The 15,244-nt window shown below is 53.4% G+C and overlaps 5 protein-coding genes across 5 annotated transcripts; 1 reads left to right on the top strand and 4 right to left on the bottom strand.

Moving 5' to 3' along the window:
• Window positions 1–502: 502 nt before the first annotated feature.
• On the top strand, window positions 503–1,534 carry PG986_008148 (uncharacterized protein; the record flags this gene model as incomplete). Its single annotated transcript, XM_066844370.1, has 1 exon — window positions 503–1,534. One exon carries the CDS (start codon window positions 503–505, stop codon window positions 1,532–1,534), a length of 1,032 nt encoding a protein of 343 aa, XP_066700482.1.
• A 206-nt stretch (window positions 1,535–1,740) lies between these two features.
• On the bottom strand, window positions 1,741–2,733 carry PG986_008147 (Arylesterase monooxygenase; the record flags this gene model as incomplete). The annotated part of the gene is made up of 1 exon (XM_066844369.1): window positions 1,741–2,733. One exon carries the CDS (start codon window positions 2,731–2,733, stop codon window positions 1,741–1,743), a length of 993 nt encoding a protein of 330 aa, XP_066700481.1.
• A 2,886-nt stretch (window positions 2,734–5,619) lies between these two features.
• Window positions 5,620–7,030, bottom strand: PG986_008146 (uncharacterized protein; the record flags this gene model as incomplete). The annotated part of the gene is made up of 2 exons (XM_066844368.1): window positions 5,620–6,005; window positions 6,109–7,030. The coding sequence occupies 2 exons, from the start codon at window positions 7,028–7,030 to the stop codon at window positions 5,620–5,622; spliced, it is 1,308 nt and encodes a 435-aa protein (XP_066700480.1).
• A 1,335-nt stretch (window positions 7,031–8,365) lies between these two features.
• Window positions 8,366–10,936, bottom strand: PG986_008145 (Arrestin; the record flags this gene model as incomplete). Its single annotated transcript, XM_066844367.1, has 3 exons — window positions 8,366–10,028; window positions 10,063–10,409; window positions 10,466–10,936. The coding sequence occupies 3 exons, from the start codon at window positions 10,934–10,936 to the stop codon at window positions 8,366–8,368; spliced, it is 2,481 nt and encodes an 826-aa protein (XP_066700479.1).
• Window positions 10,937–13,210: 2,274 nt separating this feature from the next.
• Window positions 13,211–15,132, bottom strand: PG986_008144 (AAA ATPase; the record flags this gene model as incomplete). Its single annotated transcript, XM_066844366.1, has 2 exons — window positions 13,211–15,021; window positions 15,078–15,132. The coding sequence occupies 2 exons, from the start codon at window positions 15,130–15,132 to the stop codon at window positions 13,211–13,213; spliced, it is 1,866 nt and encodes a 621-aa protein (XP_066700478.1).
• Window positions 15,133–15,244: the final 112 nt, after the last annotated feature.

The following is a 15,244-nucleotide window of genomic DNA, read 5'->3' as shown; positions in this document are numbered from 1 at the left end:
TTTTGTGAAAGCCTGGAGTATGTTCGTGGTCATGATCCAAGACTTCTAGATGGTAACCAACATTGAAGCTTCAAGGGTCCGTTCCGCGGGTTCTTGTCGTTGCCACGGACGATCTACTGCTGCAGTGCTACTGCGACTAACAACTTACTCGGAGTCCAGGAAAGTCAAAGCAATAAATGCCAAGCCAAATCTCTAGGACGAAGGCCCCCGGGTTCTTGTGTGGCGTCCTACAACAGCCAGGATCCTTCAGGGCTGAGTAGGACTTGTCAATTCCACCTCCTCAATTACTTACACTAACACCATATAAAACAGTCCGTCTTTCAACATTAAAACCCAAGGAGCAAGCACATACATTATATCATTGAGAGAACTCAACTTCTTTCTTGATCGGTTCTTTGCAATCACTCACCAAAATTTGGCCGGGACTGACTTCACCATCGCCATTACGTCTTCTGCCCGCAAATCTCGTTCAATCAAGCAACGGTCGAGCGCGCTCTCCACCATGCCAATTCGCGCGAAAGGATGGAAAGAAGCATTGTGCCTATGGCCCGCCCAATGCTGCTGTTACTCCATATACTATCCACTCCGCGGCCTGTATCTGTGCGCCAAACACGCCAAGAGGACCCCAGGGAAAATCAGCGTAGCCTGGCGCCGACACCGCATCAAGAATCGCAAGATTCCCAAGCGCAAGCCCATCGCCAAGACGCAGCAGCAGAAGAACGGCCTCGCCGCATCAAGGCCTGCGTCCTTCCTGCACCTGCCGCTGGAGCTCCGGCTCCAGATCTACGACCTCGCGCTCGGCGAGCCGTGCCTCGTCGAGCCGCACCTCGGTAAGCCCGAGTGGCACCCACAGCCCTGCAACTGGCGGCCCGGCCAGCGCATCCGGGACGACGATGAGGAGCCGGAGGGCGACGAGGTGCGCACCGTCCTCGATGTGCGCGCCTTCGGACTGCTGTACTCGAAAAAGTGGTGGCGTCCCGACGGCGGCAGCCACGATTTCGAGCGGTTTTCGCGCTACGGTGTGCCGTGGACTTGGTTCAGGGCGCCTTGCTATTCCAAGCTGATGCGCACCTGCCATACGGTTTACGACGACTTGTTGCACCGCCTGTATGGGGAGAACACCATCTCGCTCATCGGCGCCGAGATGCTGCGATACTTCGGCCGGAACGCGAGTCCCGAGGGGCTGCGGCTCGTCCGGTACGTCCACGTCGGCCTCGTCGTAGACTGGAAAGGGTGGGAGTCGCCACAGGAACAGGAGTCGTTCGAGCAAGCGGTACGCAGTCTTCAGAAGCTGTTCCCGAGACTGGAACAGCTGGACCTCAATGTGACCGTCGCCGGTTCACATCCCGTCAAGCCGGGGGAGTTCTGGGACTGGCTGCGCAAGGATGTACTGGAGCGCCACCTCGCCAATCTCCAACAGTTCAGGCTCAAGGTCACGGGCTATTCCCCGGGCAACGTTCCCCGTGCTTGCCATGTCCGCGAGCGTGGTACGAGCAACTACGAACGTGGAACGAAGATGATTATCGGGCCTTGAAGGCCGCGGTTTGCAAGCCATCGCCACAAATTTGATTCTTCTAATTTTACCTGGCATCTCGGGTGAAATATCTAGTCTATGATGGTTGGTGGTACATGGGGATGTAAAGCAATAACTACACCGAAACTCCAGGCTCAATGAACTCGGAAGAATCCAGACCAAAACGGGTTATTGTACAAGCTCAACAGGAGCAAATGTCCCAAGTATCAGCTGATTCCGAACCTGGTTCTGATCCAGTGCAGCCTCCAGTCCTTAGCCTGGACTGAGATGGGCTCTGTGGGTAACATGGCGTCGAAACCGTGAGGCACCCCCTGGAATACGCGGTATGTGAAGTCTTGTCTTCCGGATCTTTCCATGAAGCAAATCACCTCGTCGTGCAACGGGTCCATATCCCCGACATAGGCGGCCGTTGGAGGAAGTTTGGCAATGTCGTTCTTCCTTGCTTCTGCTGGGGACACAACGTCGGAAAACTCGACTTGTTTGCCCTGTATCACCGACTGCCATGCAAAGGCGCACGCTTCCCGGTTGAAGAACGGCCCGTTCTGGCTGAGGCGTTGCATGGAAGCCGTGCAACATCTCCAGTCCAGCATCGGGGCTTCCAAAAACAGGCCGCACAGCTCGGGCAAGCCGGTTTTTGTCTTTTGCTCGTGGACCAAGGTCAAGGCGGCCCCGGCAGCAAGTGCACCACCTGCTGAGGCCCCATATAGGAGCAACCGGCCGTGGTCGAATTCGATGTTTTCCCAGCACCATACCAGAGCTTCGTAGCAGTCTCTGGCCAGACCCACACCCTGGTTCTCAGGGGCTCGTTCATACTCGACGCTCACGGTGACGGCGCCCAGCGCTTCGGCCCATTTGGGACCGTTTACGTGAAGCCCCACGTAACGATCTGACCCGGCCATGGCTCCGCCGTGACAAAAGACTATGCAAGGTCTGTTGGGGTCGCTACTGCCACTGGGGTATACGGCCGTGACCTTGATGGCGCCCGTCCTTGGTGCTGAGCGGGAGAAGGATGCCTCCTCGACCGTGACCCTGCCTTCACTCCGTGCTTTCATGAGGCACTCTCTGGCCTCCCGTGCCCCTCGCTCTCGGGGTTGTCGAAGATGGAGGACGGCGTCCGTATACTCTCGCGGCCAGCATGCACACCGCTCCTGCCTGTCGAATTCCTCCTGAAACGCTTGGAGCAGCTGGGGGCCCGGCATATTTGCGGCGTTTGCGTTTGTTGTGAGGATGGCTGGAGGACGGGGAGGAGGATAGGAAGACCATCCGGAAGCTCAAACGAGGGAAAGAGGCGGGTAAATCAATGGGTTCCAGACGCGTGAAAATTCTGCGGAAGTGGCGTGGCCTTTTTAAGGTTTGCTGTTTCGATATTGCCAAAAAAAAATAAGGCGTGTCGTGTGCAACGGCGGGTGGCTCCTGCTTCTCGCCTGGTCGCCTGGCGGGACGGCATCCAAAAAGAAATTACTAGCTCTGTTGCACGGGTTGCACGGCGGCACGACCTTCGCGAAGCAGAGATGACTCGAGATGATGTTATTGTCGCATATACACGGCCACCCATCTTGCCTGTTGCGCGGTCTCGAGCCTGTGCCACCACCGGCGGGCGACGACTACTATAGGTTGTCATGACGGGTGGCCGCATGGTATGTGGTGGTGTGTGCAAGCTTATCATGGCCTGCAGAGCAATTGACTGGTTGGCCACACACTACGACAAGAACCCGCATATGGGAACCATGGGAACTCCCGAACGAACTGCAGATTGGACTAGGGGGGAAGGGGGGCCAGGAGGGAGAAAAAAAGGAAACAAATTGAAAACCAAGGATCGATCTCGTGATCCAGGGAGTCCATTCCTGTCATTTCTCAGAAACCCTCGTGAATCTCTCCTGGCATGCAAGGGATAATCATGTGTTCCTATTCTTAGCGCCGGTGGAGTCGGCCTCCGGCACTCGTAACTATTTGTCCTATACTCGGCATCGCTTGTTTCGACCAGGGTTTCTCGGCACGCAGACTGGGAGCCAGGCCGGCGGGTATGTATAGCAACCCGAGTGCGTATCCCTCTGCTCGGGGGGGATTGCCCGGTAAGCGGCGATTGACGGGCGGGCAGGGCGAAGCTGACAGGGGGTTTGTTTTGTTGATTGGCTGGGCACAAGGGTATGTCGGGACTAGTAAGGGTGTCTGCACAGACGGATAATCCTGATTCCCGGTAATTATGATTCAGCCACGAGCCGGATCGGTGAAGAGAGAGAGGGGGGGGAGCAAACTTCATCCCTTTGTTTATGTATACCTAGGCGGCTTGTGTGAGATGAGATGGGGTCAATGAGGCTGACTGATATCATATATGCCTATGTTGGTACACCGTGAGATATGTACCGACCCGTATAGCCTAAGTTAGGCAACGAACCGTTATCAGCCGAGACTTCGGCATTTCCGCGCCCTCCCCCTTGGTAATTATAGCGATATTTGGTTTTATTTATATCAGTTGCCACTTCCCCCTTGCGTTGTTACACCATCGCCACGTGTAGATAGATGTCAGAGCCCCAGGGAGATAAGAAGCTCCCTGTGGAAACATCAGTAATGACGCTTTCGGTTCTTTTACAAGTAGACGATGACGAAAAGCTTGCATATGGTACATACTTTCGAACTTGAGAAACCCCCATTGCATCCTGATAGCTTGCTTTGCACACCGCTGATTGCGGCTGAGATCAATGTTTGCAAAGGGGCATACGTCATTCTATAAAACAAAACAAGCAAATAAACATTTGTAATAAGACATCCCTCAGTGGATGACCGGAGCTGAGACTTAGACATCAAGTCACATGGTTCTTTCCGATTCAGACTGCTTGATGTGATGCCGTGAAGTCTACAGCGGAAAGCAACATGAAGGTTGCTCTCCAAGCCAAAGTAAGCATTAGAACTTGTTCTGGGCGAAGATATTGACATGGCTGAATAGGGAGGACATTGATATCTCAAGACTGGCCAGGTGGTAGGCTTTGTATTGTCATTGGTTGTTCGTGTTTATCGTAGTAATCTATTAGTTTTGTTTTCAAACTGGGAGTGGAATAACTAATATCTCCTTTTAATTATACCCATATACATGAACAACTGTACACTACTACGCTGGACTTCACAAGAGTCATGATCATTCCAGAAAACCAATTATTGGTTGTACAACGAGTAATCTAACTTCATTTCTAACCTCATACCTGTTACGTTCAAGTTTATTCGATAGTACGTCTCTCCGAGAGCTAGTCTACTATACACGATGGTGGCTGATGTTCCATATAATAGCCGGACGGGGCAACGGGAAAAGGCCCAGAACCAAGGCACTGGGAACCATACATAATAAGGGGCTGTCGGTAGTAAACCATGTACTATTCGTTTCTATGCCTACATGAGTGCGTATGTCATACCACGTCTTTCACATGTCAGTGTACGGTGTCGGTGCGTATATTTATTCTATGTTTGCCTGTAACTTCGGACTATCATGGACTTGATGTGTATTCCATTGCTACACAAGTGTGGGAGTCGGCTTCTCACCAGGATACAAATATCCAAAATGTGCCGCTCTCTGGCTGACGATGGTGTTGCTAATACTTCAGTGATTAGTCTAGAGGAGACCACAGCGGATAAACTACAGGACCAAACTATGGGATGATGCGTGCACTGCGGAAGACAGGAGCGATACTGTCAGCGCAAGCGGATGTAAATAAGATCTCATTTGCTTGGCTTTTACTACAAATTGTTTTGGCTGGTAGTACAAGCAAAGATGATGTACCGAGATTATGACACTCCTACATACATGATATCGACCCGCTTACCGACACACATCTTGTCTTGTGTTGGCCGATACAGCCTCTTCGACTTGCGCCAATCCACGGGTTTTGCCGTCGCTGACACCATCTCAACATACCGCATGTTATGGCTTAGATAATAAAGCCACGGTAGACGTAGGGCAATCGACAGCCGTGAGTTAGACACACTGGTATCCTACACACCACCCAGGCCCCAAGAAGCCAGCAGCGCACAAGGATCAGACGAGCCATAAAAGCCCCAGCCAGAGTGCCCCTGCAATCCCCATCCGACCACGTTGCTCAACCAGATTCGCTGCTCGAAGCCAGTGCTCTTGGCCCATGAAGAAGCTCGTCCGTCCAAAGAATTTGGTCTTCGTCGTCGTCGTCGGTTCCCTTATTGATGCAAGGCATCCAGGGACCACGTGCCTTTTCGTCTTCGTGAGAAGCAAAATCAGAGCCCGAAGCTCGTCTCCTCTTCCCCTTTGGCTTGGGGGGCAGAGGCGGAAGCCTTCCTTTGGCCCGCCAGGCGAACTTCTTCGAGCTCTCGTGGTTGGTCGCCACTGCAAAGAACCGCGGCCCCTGGAAGTCAGTCACCAGATGCTCGAGGCCGCTGCCACGTGTGAGAGCGCAGGCGCCCGGCCCGTAGCGGACCTTGACTCCGAGTTGTGGTAAGCACAGATTGCCGCCTAGATAGGAGCAGGAAAAGTGGCATTAGCAAATCATACAGCGAAAGGGGAAAGATCGGAGGTGGGAATTGTAGAAGTTTGTCGAAAATGAAGATATTCTCACCTGTGTAATTCCCAAGAGTTGCCAGACCCGCCAGGCCTCCTTTGATATCTCCGTTGTCACGGTGTCGCTGCGTGTGGGCATTGACGCCCAACGCGAACAAACTGCAGAAGTCCTGCTCGTTCGTCACCACTTTGACGGAGTCGGGAAGCTCTGCGAAGATCTCAACGCACTCCTGGTAGTAATCTGGGCCCAAGGGTTGCATGAGGAAACGGACAACGTCGGACAACGTGCCAAAAACGGCGCGCATGAACTGCGGCATCACCGGCCAGCACTTTTCGCTATCGAAGCTTCGGCCGACCTGGGTGTCCTTCGTCCGGTAGATTCGTCGGCCGTGCCAGTCGCCTTTTACGGCCCAACATCCGTAGTGTGCCACGCCCATTTTGGCGTTCGGCAGGGTTCGTATGGTTGCCTTTCCCGGATCGAGCTCAGGGTGCTTGTGAAGGATATACCGATTGATGACATGGCGCTTGGTCTCAGGCCGTGGGATGGGTTGGTAGAAGCTCATCAGGTCGATGGCGCGGGTGAGTTTGTCGAACACCTCGTCGCCATACAGAGACTGTACCAAGCCCTCGCAGTTGGCAAAGACCGGCCGACGGTTCTGGTCCAGCACGATGAACAGGTCATCCTCGACCAGTTTCCACACAGACTCGGAAGCTGACGAGTCGACGAGGTAACTCCTGAAATTGTCGACATCATAGCGCCCATTGTCCCAAGCCTGTTGCCAATTAGACCTGATAACACTAAGCGCAGGTTCTAGCTCAGGATGGTCTTGTTGTAGCTCTGCCAAGTCTCGGATTCCTTGTCGCTGTTCTGCATTCATATGCAGCAAGAAATGCTCCTGTGACAAGGAGCGCAGTGTAGCCAGCATACCATAACCTGAGAAACCCTCGAAACTGCTGGTAGAATCGGTCCCCTCTGTCATTTCTGGCCACGGTCCGGTGCCAATCCAGGAAAATCTTGGCTCTTCTCGAGATACAGTCGTGCCATCAGAACTTGTTGTTCGGCAATGCTCATGACAGGCTCGGTGAGAACTTGCTTTGTCCGTGAAGCAGATGACTTCGCTCTTCTGGTATCATTATACCCCTTCTCATTGTTAACATCCAGGTCCTTCGCCCATAATATGCGCGTTGTCTTGGATTCCATGCAGAAGGAGAGCTCGAGTGATTCGGCTGTATCCTCAACCACTTCATAGGCTCCATCATCTGCTACGTTGCTGGCGAGCGTGAGGAGGTCGGTATCCGTTACTTGTGAAAGAAATGAAGCGAGACGGGAGATCTCTGCCGAGTGTAGTCTTGCAGCTGAGATGAGATCATCAAAAATTGGCTCAAGGATATCAGTCTGGAACGTCCGGTTAACATTCTCGTCATATCCAATAGCAGACAGAAAGGCTTACCGATTCCGAATCTAGTTGGTGTGAAACATTACCCGCCCATGACGAGAGGACGCCAAAAGGATCTCCTTGGATGGTGGCCGTCCGTACACCAAGTTGAACCAAACCGGTTCGCTCACGTTCTTCATCAGTTAGCTCCTGGTAGGTTTTGATCTTTGCAGTGGACTTGTTGCTCTCATTCGCTTCTCTCAAGAGCGACTCGATGGTCTCGTCTTCGGGGATGTGAGGCGGCGCCTCTGCCTTAAGGTACGGCATTGCACTGGGGAGCAAGATGCAACAGGTATGAAGCAAGGTGCAATGGGTGTGAAGCAAGATGAAGTGAGCGTGAAGCACGATGCAATGGATATGAAGGCACCTGTGCAGGTGATGAGAAATTGAAGAAGCCCAAGTCAGGTCGAACAGGCAAGCCTGCCACTTGAGTAGGTGAGGAAGAAAGTACTAGAAGGCCACGGATGCAGTGCAAACAGGCACATCTGGTTGTTTGTAACCAAGTAGGCAAGTAAACGCATGTTGGTCTTAGGTAGGGCACCCACCACAAGCAAACCAGAATTTGTTTTGTAATTGCGAAGGGAAGCAACCGGATGTATCATAAATGTTGGAAGAACAAGTGCGAAGGTAGACAGATAAGCATCTATTCTCTTCTCTACATTCGAAGGTGGCCCATGAACAAGAATCTCGTCTTGTTGTCCCATCCCTACGGTGTCCAACCGTGGAGGGGATCTTTCCTCCGCTTCATGCCATGCTAGATATGCTACTACTAAATACAACTCCGTTTTCTGTAAAAACAAGATTTGTGCATACATGCTGCTTATAAAAACCGCAGCCCCGAGGTATCAACTATCGCTATGCTAAATTCCATGAAGTCTATTACGCCCAACAACGCCCAGGCATCAAATCATCGTTCATATTTTGGCAGCGGTTCCCTCCCATGATTGTTCCTATAAGGGGGTGGCCGTTGGAAGGGCCCGCGATATTGCCGAGGATGTCGTGTGAGCCATATGAGCCTCCCTCGTCGAAATTAGGCGCCGAAGGCTCGTGTTCATGGCTTCCAGAAGGACCTGCCGCATCCATGACCGGCGCCGAGGGCCCGCCATTGGTATACTCCTCCGGCACGTCTGGGGGCGCACTGGCCTCTTCCAGCAGGCGGCGCCTCTCCATCTCTTGCTTGTCCTCTGTCGGGTGGGAAGAAGCTGCTAGCGATAGGTCTGTCAGGGTAGGCGCTGAAGGGCCGTCTAGACTGTCGCCAAGGTCGATGGGTGGCAAGAAAGACGGCCCTGTTGCTCCGGTAGTAGATGATGAGTGGTCCCCTGGTGCTGATGGTGCTGAGGGACGGGAGGGTCCAGCCGCAGACTCGGACCCCGCGAGAGGGGGCTGACTGGGCAACAGGCGCATCTCGGCTTGTCGTACCCGTTCCTTGTCGGTCAACGCCGTTTGGTCCGGTATTTGCGGCGGTGCTACATAAGCCGGCGCTTGAGGTTCTTGAGAGTCTCTCCGATGTGACTCTTGCCGATGGAGATCATGGTATGATGTTGGCTGTGTATGTGGAGAGGGGAAGTAACTATGTGTATCCTCGAACGGGGATATGTACTCTCCCGTCTCGTCGTAATACTCGTCCTCGGGGGCGTTTTGCCAAGTATAGTCCGGTTGATCCGATTCAGGGGCAAACCCCTGGTTGGATGGAGACTCCAAAGTCAGAGTAGGCCGTGCCACGGCCTTACCCCGTGTCCGATTGCTGTCAACGCTGCCCACCACGACTTCGATCGGAACGTAGATGACACCCTTCTCACGACGAATGTGGTCCGTATCGACGATGGTCCCGTTCCAATTCGCCAGCCTGCTTATGTTGTTCTCGTGAGAACCGACCAAAGGAGAAACAGGCCCGGCGGGCACAGACACAGACCCCATGCGACCCGGCGGCTGCGAGCCAAGCTGGGTTTGACCAGCCAGCCTTCCGCCCAAGTCGATCACCACTTCCACATAGTACTTGAAACTGATCAAGCCACCCGGAACACCTCTTATGCTTGGAAAGACATCCTCCGGCACCCTCACTGACGTTGTGATATTGGCTGACAAACTAGTCGGATCGATAATCAGAGGTGCAACTGACTGGGACAAGTCTTTCCGGAACACGCTGCAAGACCCTGCGGATGATAGAGAAAGGCCACCTAAGCCTGTCTTAGATTTAGGGTAATACTCTTCACGCTCGAGACGCTTTGCATCTTCCTCGGATAGTTCTTTGAACATAGATGCCGGCGGTGCATAGTCGACGCGCCCCTGTCTGTAGAATGTGACGATGATGCCGTGGAGGCTCTTGATGCGACGGTTGTGGTGGATCTTGATCCTAACGGGTAGCAAATCCCCGGGTAAACAGCCACCCTTGAGGAGCTCCACGGTTGCTGTAATCTCGCGACCTGCGACCTCTGCCACAGGTCCCGAGTACTTGCTGCCGTTGACTGACCCGGCGCTGACATCGGTCCCCCTGAAGTAGTTGCTAGCGTTGCTAGCAGCGCTCTCCCCCGCTGATCTCGCTCTGCATGTCACTTTGAATGGGGCTGCGTGGTAACCCTAGCCCGTCATACAACGGTCGAGAATGATCATCAACTGTGGCCGAACCGTCATTCGAGTTTTCGTTGGCCCTCGTCGAGTCCATGTCAGAAGCTGGCTCGGGAGTATCCGTCGAGGCGGAGTCTCTTTGGTTTGCCCCTGTTGCCGCCGAGTTGGCGGTTCGCTTCCGTTTCGCCCGCTTATGCATTGCTTGCATTGTTACGTTCCTCTCTCGCGGCGGCGACAGTAAACCGATGTCAACCTTTTCTATCAGGGAGATTTTTCTTTCGACACTTGTTGTCGGTGCCATGGTGGTTGGCCGCGTTAATGTAGCAGTAATCATATATGATATTGTACCCCGTTCAAACTACCAGCGATGAGCAAACAAGCCAAAGTTGTGAGAGGTGCAAAAGAGGAACCTACATCGATACTGCTTGGCAGTCCTTTGGATGGAAAGATGAGATCGAATTTGAATTCCCATTTCCTTGCCGCCAACCTGCCCTCGCCGCAAAGTACCTGCTCGTCCTGGAAGAGAGAGGCCTGCCCATTGCCGTAGTACCGGAAGTTCTTGTTTCCGTCGTGGGGTATGTGAGCCGGATTGATGGGGGCGAGCTGCGCGGCGGCCCCGGCATTCTTGAAGACGCGGACGAAGCCATGCAGGGCGACCGTGAGATGTGTGATGCGAACGGGTTTAATGACGGTCAGGACGATGGAGCCCGTGACATGGTCGCCGGCCGAGTATTGGCGATGCGGCTCGTCGGGTCGGACATGAAAGTCGGCGAGGTTGCGGGTTCGGGAGCGAAGGGGCAGGGTCCAGCGCGAGAAGAACGACGAGGCCTTTGACGGCTGATCTTCAAGCGGCAGGTCGGCAGTACGGTCGACGGTAGCACCCATCTATGCTGATTCTATTACCCGGACGACTATGTGCGTGCCACACATGACACCACACGAGGTCTGTCGTCGTCGTTCGTTTTCGCGCTTCGTTCTAAATGGAGTCGTCGTTGGTGCGCTGGGGAGGTTGTCGCGCGACCATTCCTGGGGGGGCCACGCGTCTGACTCGGTCGGGGACGGGCGTTTTGGCGATGGGCTGGGCCACCTTGGGGGTGAGCGAACCCGGCCGAAAGGAGAGGCTCCGCGCGCAGTCAAGGCAGCGACGCCGACAGCGACAGCGAGACGGCCACAGGGAGGGAATTGGTCGAGGGGACAAGAACAGCCGGCGGGCAGAAAAATGCCGAGAATCAGTTGATTGATTCAATTATCTCTTGGATCAGTTCGGGTTCACAAGGGCTTGGGTGTTGCATGTGCCAAGCTGTAGGAGGGTCTTGGTAGGAAAGACTGGGCAGCGGGTGCCAAGAAATAGTAGTAGAGCCATCAGCTTAGGTATTAATAACTCGAGGGGGTTCTGGCTTCTGGGGGGGCCTTCGGGCCTTCTCACATCTTGCCTGGACGTGCAATCGCGGGGGCCAGGAAAATCCACGCCTGGCGCTTGTCACCACACGTTTCGGGTACTTGGCTGGTACGTATAGCCAAGCGGTCGGAACAACCTTACGAGAATCCGGAGATTCTGCTCTCACCCGCCTAATCCCGGCCTATTTCCAGCGTGCAGACATGTATGTCGGGCGTGAGAGAAAGGAAGGAATGCTTGCAAAGCATCGTCACCTCATCCACTTGTGGGTCTGTCCAAAACGAATGCCCATCATCTGGTACGGGCGTTGAACAGCACGTGGGATCAGGGCAGTATTACTCGTACCTCTCCGTTGGGGAAAGGTGCCGCCCTGGTTCTTTTTTCTCCCTTCTTTCTCTCTGCTGCAAATCGGACGATATGGCTGGTAGCGTGTACCTAAAATAAATAGGTAGCACGATGGTGTCCCCGGCGGGTCGAACTAGGACCGTCTAACGGTTAGACCATGCATCAGATAGTTGGCGAGGTGCCACAAGAAAAGCATCGGCTTGCTGCCTGGCTGCAGTTTGCAACTCAGCGATGCAAGCTTCCAGTAACTTTCCGGATTACCCACCAGGCTGCTTTGGTGATACGCTACACTTCTGCAATGTGTTATTTGACAGGTGTTACTAAAGAACGTATTCACTGCCACTGATATCTACGAACATGAATATCTGACGCGTTTGGGTACCGATGCAAGTACATGACATGGCATACACTGATGCACCGAGCAGGATCTACCTAGATGAAGAAGGTACTGGAGCGGATGCTGGTAGAGGAGATGAAACGCAGCAGGTTGGGATGTGGGTGGGTAAGAAGAAGACTGCAACTGGTTTTCCGGCATTGCTTTTCACAGCTCACGACTGAGAGTTCCAGCAGCGAATCGAGGGATGTCCATGCTTATGTACATAAGTCTGCTTGTCTTATTCCCGCCGCAAAGCTCCGGGTGTGTTGTATTAGTCGGGCATTCAGTAAAGTGCATACAGTAAGGAAAGCCTTTGTCCAGGACAGGAAGCCAAGATGACAGGTGCAAATACAGTACAACGCAACTTCGCCTCATCAAGTGTCGTACGCTTTCTGAATTGTCACTATATTTGTAGGCGCAGAGAAACATAGGTGCTGAGAGCAGCTCGCAGTCTTACATCTGCAAGATTCGAACAGCAAATCAGAAGCGGCGGGGGAAGGCCCGTAAGCCATAAGCAGCCCATAAGCAGGAAGGAAGGCCTAAGCGGGATTATTAGCTGCCTGGAGGCGTTTGGTTTCGCTTGATACAGTCGATGAACATGATCCTTAGTAAATACTTGGTCTCACAAGACCTGCATTGAAGTATCAATTGGAATGCTTTGCTTGCCCCTCCCGTCTCTTGTGGCTTTTAGAAGAAGAACCCTGAAGTTTAGTGTAACACACAACCGGCATGATGGCGCAAGCCCCTTTGGCGATGTTCAGCTTGGCAAAGCTTGGTACGATTTTCACGCAAGGAGTCCCAGTTAGCCAGGGGCATAAAATGCGAGAAAATCTAAATAGCCATTTGAATCAAGGGTCGTTGATTGTTCCAGTATTACACTATGTGCTGCCTTATACAAGCATCCCCTCTTCAGTACCAAAACGCCAAACTCCGTTCCGTGATACAAGGACGTACACGTCTATATGCAAAGCTCCCACCATGCTTCAATGACAAAAACTAGCCAGAACGCCGCGCTGAAAGCACGCATCTAATCAAACAACGTCTAGTTTAACGCCTCTCCGCTCAAAATGCTTTGCAATATGCCAGCACCAATACCCTCCACTGCTTGCTCCATCTCCTTCTCGCCGACACAGCTAGCCACCCGTTTCTCATCAGCAAGTCCGGCACTGGCACTGAATGCTGCCTTCTTCCCCCTTTTGCTTGGGGTTTGTGTCCCAATAAAAGATCCCGTCTTGCCATCCACAGCGCTCACTAACGACAGAGTCTCCAAGCTGCTCATCACTTCCCGGAACTCGGAACTGGAGAGGGGATGGAGCACAGAGTCTTGTGTACATAAAAGACAGTATGTGTCGTACAGTGTTTTGATGCTGGGAGCGGTAACATGTTGCTTGGACGGAGTTGTCAGAACAGACGCTTTGGATGCCCGATTGCGCTTTTCCAAAACCACCAGGGAGCACAATGCTGCCTTTTGCTGGAGATTGAGGGTCTTGAGTCGCTGGTTGGTTCCGTTGCTGAATGCCGCTGCGGTTATTTTATTGAGATGAGAGATTGTGACTCGAGGGGCTGTTTCCACGGTAAGTTCCTTCAACGAGGCAAGTAGAGACTCCGCGTGGCCCTTTCGTGGTGTGCCTTTAGATGGCGATGACAGGTTGATGTTTTCTCCCAAGATTTTGCGCGAGGGGCTGGCCAGGAGAACCTTCTCCCGAATGTCCGACTCGTGTTTCTGCTTGGTTTCCATCTCCACAAGATCAATGGCTCGGCGGCAGATCTCGAATGCCTTGCGCAGATCCCCCGTCTGGCTTGATACCTTGCGCGAACACAGCTCAATCGCCGCTGGGTGGATAAAGGGCAGCGGAGCTCCCTCCGGCACCAAGGATTTCAGCCGCGCCGTGATGATGGTTTTGATCTGTAGGGCTGTGTATGGGAGAAACGGAAGAAGCTCAGGCTTTAGGTTTCGGGACTTGAGGCGGGGCAGGAATCGATCCGTGAGGTCTAGGGCATTGGCAATTCCGACCAGCATAAGTCGCGAGTTCTTCCCCATCGACCATTCGAACACTCGGTACAGACTTTCCAAGTCCAGCGTCAGAATATGGTCGATCTCATCCAAGACGATCAGATAGACATCGGAGGTCTTCTTGCGGGGGACGAAGAGCTTTTGTAGGGTGGCAGCCGCATCGGTCTCTGCAGCATCGGTCTCGTCGCAGAGCAGATCCAGGAGAGTCGCATACAGGTCCTTGGAAGATTTGATGCTCATGCAGTTGATGTAGGCCTTTTTCACGCTGTGGGATTTGACCACTTCCTGGGTGATCTCGTTCACCATTGCGCTCTTGCCGGTACCTGGAGGTCCGCTAACATAGATGCACCCACTTGGCTTGGCTGTCGAGCATCGGCCGATGAAATCCCGCAGTTGCTGGCGCTCATCGTCCCTTCCAACCAACTGACCCGGATCGGCGCTGCGAGAGAATAATTGGCGCGCAAGATGGTAGATTGTTTGTTGCGAGGTCGGCGTGGAAGGTGTTTGGGGAGTAAGTCGCTTGGAGAATTTCCCCACGGACATTACCCGATGGCGAGGCGTAACAGGCGCCTTGGCAAGTGCATCGCGGAATCGAGGCGTGCTTGGTGTGAGGGGGTTGCGGTCGCCCTTCTGGCTTTTCGTACTCGCTGGTGGTGGGCAAGTGGGTTCCTTGGAGGAAGGCGTGCGGGCGAGAGACTCCTCCGTGATTTCCACCACTCCTGTTGATTCTGCGTCCTGCGAGTCTTCTGCAATGCTGACTGTCGTCGGGTCTGAGTTCTCGTCATTGATCAGGAGGCTGCGAGTCTGGCGTGTGATTCTCTTTGCGGAAATCTTGACATCTGTGTTGGGTGTCAGTAACGGGTTGGTGCAATGAACAATTGCCGACTGGGCTTACCATTTCCAGGCTCTCTTGAGGCTCGGGTCCTCTTTCCAAGTACACTACGTGCCATCGTTTATGTGTGTGTGTATGCCTGTGTAAGGAACGTACAGTGACTCTATAAAGTACAATTGGGCAGGAAGGAAGAAGGCAGATGGTCGTGAATGTGCAGAATTGTAAGTTAC

The sequence above is a fragment of the Apiospora aurea genome, assembly GCF_038362705.1.
Source record: "Apiospora aurea strain CBS 24483 chromosome Unknown utg000005l_segment0_segment0, whole genome shotgun sequence".
In the NCBI taxonomy this organism is placed as follows: Eukaryota; Fungi; Ascomycota; class Sordariomycetes; order Amphisphaeriales; family Apiosporaceae; genus Apiospora; species Apiospora aurea.
Note: the sequence above shows the minus strand (reverse complement) of the source record. Positions and strands in the feature narration are given on the sequence as shown.